We start from the raw sequence: 8,013 nt of genomic DNA on the forward strand, positions 1-8,013 counted from the left end.
CCTGAAATTGGAGCGTACGGTGCACGAGCTACGTTGACTACAGTCTTTTGGGGGGCTTTATGTAAAACTTGGACCGACTTTAAACTAGGAGGTTCTTACCAAGTTTTTAGTAGGTTACGTTCAATTAGTTTGAGAGTTTTCTACAATGTCAATTTGTTCTCTTGCTGACCAGACTTATCTTTTACTCTAGAGGCCTTTAACAACTTTACATTTTTATCAATGGAAGGCGCCTGCTTGTAGGCTGATAATCTTGCTACGTCAACTACAGTTACCAGTGGATTACAAATTCAGAATTTTATTTTTAGTAAATTTATTTACCTTATTTACTCGCTTAACACTAAAGTAGATTTACTTAGCCAATTTTCCTTCAATGTAACGGCATTTCTTGAGTAGAAATCAAATTAATATTAAACCTGCTTGGCGGTGTTCAAGTCTAGCACCCTTTGTGTTTTTTAGTTTTAAACTGCAACATGTTGGTACTGAGAGGCCTCTTGTGTCGAGCCACACTCAAAGCTGGGGAGCTATGCAAAATGGTTACAAATTATTACATAGCAGTCACTGCTCAAGGCAATCCCACAGTACTGTAGACTACGAATACTTGGCCCATGATTATGTTACCCAACTTACTACAGCGTTTGCCATGTCTAAGTTCTATTAAACAATCTTATTACCGATATTTTCTATACATTTGACCATTATTACATTGAATTCACAAGATTCTCATCTTAATACTTTTTTCCTACAACCATGCATGATTTTACTCTTAGTAAAGGCCGTTCAGAGTCCTGAAAGTCACCATCCACCTTTAATGTACTTAAATTTATTGTTGGCCACCATATGAAATACTCTGACCATCATCGTATGAGGCGGTAGCCTGGTCACCGTATGAAGTATCCTGGCGAGGATATGGAAGAGCCTGGCGAAAGTATGGAGTAGCCTGGCGACTATATGAAGCAGCCTGGCCGCTGTACGGGGTAACTTTCGTCACCTGCAGCCCAGGTATCTTGTCAAAGTCCTGTAATAAACAACATTTATGACTAGACTTCAACAGCTAATATTAACAAAGGGTTCATCAGATCTGAGCATATACTAGCCAGATCACAACTGCAACTTGACAAAAGGAAATGTTTTTCCCCCTCTTATATAACTACTAAAATATCAAATCACTTATGTGCAACATTTGCTTCACTGACGCTTCAACTGCAGGCATTTAATTACTGGCAGTTGGTTAATAAGTTAATATTTATTCAGACTTACAGTAGTTCCTACCACTTCAGCCAGTTTCCACCAAAATGTACAAATATTTACATTTGTACAAGATACAATCAAGAAATTACAAAAACACTAACGACTTCATTTCCATCTAGACCCATTTCCAGTAAATAATTTTCTGTAATATCTAGGACGAATTCGGTATATTAGGTTTGCTTAGGAGGAGAAAGTTAATCTCGCCATGCTAATTGTCACTAAAGTTTTAAGCGGCTTTACAGCTGTTCACACTAGCTACAACTAAAGACTTGCATCAATTCGACAAAGCTAAATCTAACCTAGAATTCTAGATTACACGATATATTACAATGAATTCGTACATTAATCATAATGTGCAAATTTATTAAAATGATTATGAATAGAAAAATTATATTCGCCTCACCATCTTCCTAAGCATCTCCTTTGTTTCTGTATCAACTTCTATAATACTCTGCTCTATGGCGGAGACCTCTGGGACGTAGTTGTCCCTGCGGTCACGCTCCTCCTCCTGTAGCTTTATGGAGATCCCGTGCACCGGCCCACGCTGTATGCGTTTCATCAAGTGGGTGACAAACCTGCAACATCAGATTCTGTTATGCAACTAAAAAAAACAAACTGTCCAGTGCTGAACATGGTAAGCTACGTCGAAACGTCATATGTGGCTAGGCTGTAAATTACACAATATTTCTTAGAACTTTAGTGTCTTGTTGAACTCGTACCAAGATCAAAAGTGACAAATTGACTGACCCACCTCTTTCTTGCTTTTCCTTCAGGCTTGGTAAGGGCCGTACTATACTTACGACAGAGTCCACGCTGGTAGATTAAAGCAGCTTTACGCCTATAGCCTAACCAATATTAAGTACCAGGGCCCAGATTCACGAAAGCACTTACGCAAACACTTACGAACGTGTACATCTTTCCTCAATCTTTGACGGCTTTGGTTACATTTATTAAACAGTTTACAAGCATGAAAACTTCCCATTCAACTGTTGCTACTGTTATAAACAGCCTCCTGGTGCTTCGGAGCTCATTAACTGTTTAATAATTGGAAACAAAGCCGCCAAAGATTGAGAAAAGATGTACAGGTTCGTAAGTGCTTTCGTGAATCTGGCCCCAGAATACCGTAGCGTGTACCAACCCGGCTATCTTGTTGCGGAGGTGCTTGGTAGGGATAATGGCAATCTCCTGACAGATGCGCTTATTGGTGTGAAAATCAGTGCCCAGGCGGGGATAATATTTCTCTATGATCACGCGAGCCGCCTTCTTAACCGTCTTCGTACGCACACGACCCTGATGAATAGGTTTTTAAATAAATATATTGTAGATATGCACAGTTTATGTCTATAAATGCAAAGAATTCCTGCTATTGCAAGTTTCTATATTAAAAATACAATTAGTCAACTTTTAAAGTTCCCTATAACTTCAGGACATTATTAAACAAGTTACATAACATGGCAGAACAATAACTGAAAACAGGAATCAAAGTTTTGAAGAAGGGTGGAGAAGGCCAAGTGGGAAGAGAAAAGATCAGTTGAGAAAATACTTTGAGTAAAAAGTAGACCTGATGAAAAGCGCCAAATCTGAAGACTGGACGTTATGGTTTAAGCCAAGGCTGCAGTAAATAAAGACAGTATTGAACGGAATCTTGGGCCCTTAAAAATAGGTCCCTTAAAAGTGTCATTAGACGAGAATTCCTGGATGGATTTGAAGAAAGAATAGTGTAAACTGAAATCAGCAGGTCCATTGTTTATCACAATGAAATGTGAAGTAAAACGTGTGTACGGGGCAAGTAACAGTCAGTAGACTAACAGATGTGAAAGCTCTAATAAGACTTTGCTACAAGTATCTCTGGCAGCTCGGCTTTTATAGGGATCTAGATGAAGTAGTGTAAAGTGTGTGGACAAAGCCAGGCACACACTAACACTATCTTGGATTGTAGTAAAATTAAGCCATTTAGAGGTAAATTTAAGCTCACGCTGTATGATATGGCAACCTTTCTTATTACCATGGATAAGGATAAAATACCTGAAATCCTTGCGCTGTGTCCATATTTCGCTCCCAATAGATATTTGATATGCGATATTAAGAATTGTGAAGACTAATAATAAACAAAAGCTCCCCTATGAATAATATCTCCATTGCTCAAAAAATTATGTATTGGCGATAAGACATACCATTAATGTACAATGACACTAAATATGTAGCTCTTGAAATAGAACATTCTCCAACTAGCCGACATGAAACTAAGGTGTGAAAGATAGATGAAATTGTTTATGTAATAATCTAAGATGAGGTCTGATAAAGACCTTTTGTGTCCTCTGTAATGCTTTTTGCGCTACCGCTCACAGGATGGGTATGGGGTGCACAATAAAAGAGCCGTCTCCGGCGGCAACAATAAAAAAAAATAAGACGAGCAGGACACTAAATGTCATACTAACCTTAAGTAATTTACAGACTTAAAAGTACGGATTAATGATCGACAGTATTTGAAAGACTAACGAACGATCCGTACAACATACCTTTAATAAAAATTCGTGACTTACAAAATGCAGTGGGGGTAAAGCAAGTCAGGATCTAGTGTAACAATCTACTACAAGAGTAGGCGGTCGTTACACTATGGGAGGACAGCCCATACTCCCATAGCGACAACTATTTAGTCGAACGTGTATTGTTGGATCTCATGAAGTTCTCAACCAATATAATTTTAAAACATTCCCAAGCCTAGTATAGCGCACAGGTGGCCAAGAGTGCGTGGACCACTCTTAGGTTTCGTTATATTTTACATTTTTAGCATGCTATGCGAGCCAATTCATTAAAGTAAAACTAACTTTTTTGGGGTATCCACCCGTAGCTGAAGTTACCGAAATTACCCGAGGGCCACTAACACTAGTGGCCTCAACGAGGACAGGATGCCGGCGGCTTGTCTAAGGTAAATATTTGTATATTTGTGCTTTGGACCAAATGGTTGCCAAATATCTCGGGAGTATGGGCTGACGTACCTGTACAGGAGCCTCGCCGTCCATCGTACATTAATACCGTCAGCAAATAATTTTAAAGGCAACCTTTGAACCTAGCCTAACAAGACTATCCCCGTACATCCTAAGCAGGCAATATATACGATTTCGGTCAATCTGAAGACTACTTTAGGTACTCTGCACTTACATTTGCAAAATTTTTGGACGTGTACATCAGTCACGAATAACTAGCCACCACCAAACGCCTTTGTAACCGGTACAGGATCTTTCTGGTTTAATATTTAAACAGCGTGACTGACCAAATACAGCTGCTGGTGCTGTTGTCCACTAAATTACCCCCCTCGAGGCAATACTTTCACCAAGCCTCTAACAAAGTGTGGTAACAACCTCAACCAGCCTTACCAGTTCGAAAACAAAAATTTGATGACAAAACTTTAGCGGTTTTTATGATTATTTGTAGATCAGACAAGCCGCCGGCTTCCTGTTCCCATGGAGGACACTAGAGATGAAACCCTTCAGGTAAATTCAGTTAAGTTCCAAGTTTAGCTTGTGCCGGTCGGAGCGGAACTCGACGCACTAAATAACTTTTATATTTACAAGTACTAACACTGCCGTGCAACACTAACCCAGAGATCCGGCCACAACTTACCATCTGATAGGATTGGTTGGATTGCTTAGATATCAAACTAACCCATCAACAACACCCACGCAAATGGCAGGCCAGGCAGGAACAGGCTACCTGGTTGCTTCTGTTCTCGACAGATGGCACCACTGCATGTGCCGGTTAATTCAAACTAATTTATTCTCATTAATTATCTACATAATTTTGCCTAAATTATATGTCCTAATAACATTATCAGAAAATTTTAACAAATAAACCATTCACTTATGTATTTGTCCAACTTTACATTCAATTTTAGTAGCAAACTAGGGAGTCTGTTTCACACATCTGCTGCCGGTATCAAAACCAGAGTTTACCTCCTTATTTTTTTGTCTAAATCTAACTTAACCGAACCTGCAACCCTAGACAGTAATACTTTACCAACAGTCTTCCATATTAAAATATCAGTACAGTGTTTGACGTGTACATCTGGCAACCAACGAACAATGAAGACGAATCTTTCATGGAGACAAAAACACATGTGTAGGGGAAGTGTGGGGGAGAAACAGGTGTTGAATAGTTGTGAGAGTAGAATACCTAATGTTGCTTATAACTTTGCTTGCGTTGTTTATAACTTTACTGGCGATGTTTGCAACTTTAACGACGGCAAAGGAAGTCAAGCAGCCACAGGCCATTAGATCCAGACGAGGCTGCTTGTTTATGGAAGGCTTGTGAGGGCAAACACAGACCTGTTTGTGTATAGTTAGAGTTGATGGGGGTAAACACCTTAGGCTGCAGCCACGTGCTCTTCCCTTTGTGTACTTTCTTACCGTGTTAGTCATTATGCTTCCGTGCTTATAAATGAACTGCGTGGTTCAGGAACTGAACCCTGCTGTTCATTTAGCTAAGGAAGTAAAAATCCTGTGAAGCTCACAGGATTCAGAATACAGAATGATTCAGAATACAGTTAAAACACAGTTTTGTGAGATAAGGTTTGGTGGAGCGTCCCATCTTGGATGTGTTGTAATTGTGTTATTGTTGTGCGAGTTAATGGGCTGCGGCGCTCAAAAGCATAGCCTAATACACTCAGTTGGCTGAGCACAGCCTAATACACTCAGTTGGCTGAGCACAGCCTAATACACTCACAGTTGGCCGAGCACAGCCTAATACACTCAGTTGGCCGAGCACAGCCTAATACACTCACAGTTGGCCGAGCACAGCCTAATACACTCACAGTTGGCTGAGCACAGCCTAATACACTCACAGTTGGCCGAGCACAGCCTAATACACTCACAGTTGACTGAGCACAGCCTAATACACTCAGTTGGCTGAGCACAGCCTAATACACTCACAGTTGGCTGAGCACAGCCTAATACACTCACAGTTGGCTGAGCACAGCCTAATACACTCACAGTTGGCTGAGCACAGCCTAATACACTCACAGTTGGCTGAGCACAGCCTAATAAACTCACAGTTGGCTGAGCACAGCCTAATACACTCACAGTTGGCTGAGCACAGCCTAATACACTCACAGTTGGCTGAGCACAGCCTAATACACTCACAGTTGGCTGAGCACAGCCTAATACACTCACAGTTGGCTGAGCACAGCCTAATACACTCACAGTTGGCTGAGCACAGCCTAATACACTCACAGTTGGCTGAGCACAGCCTAATACACTCACAGTTGGCTGAGCACAGTCTAATACACTCACAGTTGGCTGAGCACAGCCTAATACACTCACAGTTGGCTGAGCACAGCCTAATACACTCACAGTTGGCTGAGCACAGCCTAATACACTCACAGTTGGCTGAGCACAGCCTAATACACTCACAGTTGGCTGAGCACAGCCTAATACACTCAGTTGGCTGAGCACAGCCTAATACACTCACAGTTGGCTGTGCAGAGTATTATACACACATAGTTGAAAGTCAGTAATTTTATACACATAGTTGACAAAGCAGAGCCAACACACACAAACACGTACAACTCAACGCCTCAGTTCTCCTCACCATCATACGACGAGGAAGTCAACAATGAAGCAAGCACTCATAAATTTAACTCGCGCAACAAACTTGAAATAAATGTAATGGGCGGTAACCGTATCGTGGTACTTGTTCCAACTATGTCATGAATTTTGTTCACTTGTTCCAGTTATGTCCGAGTATTTTATGAAGCTATTTATTCCTTAACGTTGTTACAATTCTAAAACTATTCAGCTTTTGAGAGTGAAAATACTAGAATATATGTGTGTTGCATAGCTTGTATTAATGCATTTATTAAAAATCCTGCCTCATCCGAATTGCAATTTTACATATCGGCAAAATATGTTTCACACAAATGTTTTCAATAGTTTTTGGCGTTGTTTTGTTTTGCCTTTTGTTATTGAAAAAAAAGTTAGAACTGAATAACTGTAACATTAAAAGTGTTTAATTTGTTTTATCGTTTGTTTAAAATAATAATAATATTATCTGGATTGAACCAATGAAATGACTCGAACCAGTGATTTGGGTATTCGCAGTAGCACACCTTACCCCCCGTACCACGACCTGGTAAAAAGTATACAACCTGGGATTCCACTGAATCCGCAGGAAGGCTGGAGGCTTCAACCTGTCCACGTTTGACATATAACCCACACAAGCTCTCTGGTGTAGGTAAAGTAGCTCATTAACCGTAGACTCCTGCTTCACGTACACATAGAAATCACACTAACGTGATATATATATACATCAAAGACCCAAAAGTGATTCCATCCACCCGCCAAACCCCCTGTTTATGAATGAAAAACGATTTACACACTACTCACAACTGCTGACGTTCGAACACTTCCTGAACAAGTGCATCACTGACGAATTTTGTTCGAACCACAACGCTGTAAATGCTTCACCCACGTACTACAAATACAAATATTCGCCAACAGAACCTATGCCTATATAAGCACAATATGCTAATATATTATAATGCTAATTTATATTTGAGAAAATTCCCGTTTTGAATGAACAGCATGTAAAAATATATGAATGCGTCTGTGGGGTCGACCGTTGGATGTAATGAACTTGAGTCGAGGACGGGTTAAAACAGAGGGTTTGGCGGCTGGATTAACGAGATTGGGTCTTCGTATGCCAAGACGGGCTGCTAAATGGTCAGTCTTTGAAATGGTTCTACAGGGTGAAGAAGACAGTTGGCACTGT

General features: G+C 40.4%; 1 protein-coding gene across 4 annotated transcripts; it reads right to left on the reverse strand.

Moving 5' to 3' along the window:
• Window positions 1-293: 293 nt before the first annotated feature.
• LOC123756283 (small ribosomal subunit protein eS17) lies at window positions 294-7,479 on the reverse strand. Of its 4 annotated transcripts, none has more exons than XM_069336497.1 (4): window positions 7,357-7,479; window positions 2,387-2,538; window positions 1,652-1,823; window positions 294-1,015 (listed from the first exon to the last, which is right to left on the reverse strand). In XM_069336497.1, exons 1-4 carry the CDS (start codon window positions 7,447-7,449, stop codon window positions 821-823), a joined length of 612 nt encoding a protein of 203 aa, XP_069192598.1. In that variant the 5' UTR covers window positions 7,450-7,479; the 3' UTR covers window positions 294-820. The 4 variants fall into 4 exon arrangements, with proteins under 4 accessions (XP_069192598.1, XP_069192599.1, XP_069192597.1 ...); XM_069336498.1 differs by lacking the exon at window positions 7,357-7,479 and adding an exon at window positions 6,835-6,857; XM_069336496.1 differs by lacking the exon at window positions 7,357-7,479 and adding an exon at window positions 5,574-5,681.
• Between the last annotated feature and the right edge of the window lie 534 nt (window positions 7,480-8,013).

The sequence above is a fragment of the Procambarus clarkii genome, chromosome 36 (genome assembly GCF_040958095.1).
Source record: "Procambarus clarkii isolate CNS0578487 chromosome 36, FALCON_Pclarkii_2.0, whole genome shotgun sequence".
In the NCBI taxonomy this organism is placed as follows: domain Eukaryota; kingdom Metazoa; phylum Arthropoda; class Malacostraca; order Decapoda; family Cambaridae; genus Procambarus; species Procambarus clarkii.

Coding starts and splice junctions, on each gene's coding strand:
- LOC123756283 (XM_069336497.1), bottom strand. CDS start 7,449: ATGTCAAACGTGGACAGGTTGAAGCCTCCAGCCTTCCTGCGGATTCAG. Junction 2,539..7,356: donor ACCAGGTCGTGGTACGGGGG/GTAAGGTGTGCT, acceptor CCTATTCATCAG/GGTCGTGTGCGTACGAAGAC. Junction 1,824..2,386: donor CTCCGCAACAAGATAGCCGG/GTTGGTACACGC, acceptor CTGATGTTGCAG/GTTTGTCACCCACTTGATGA.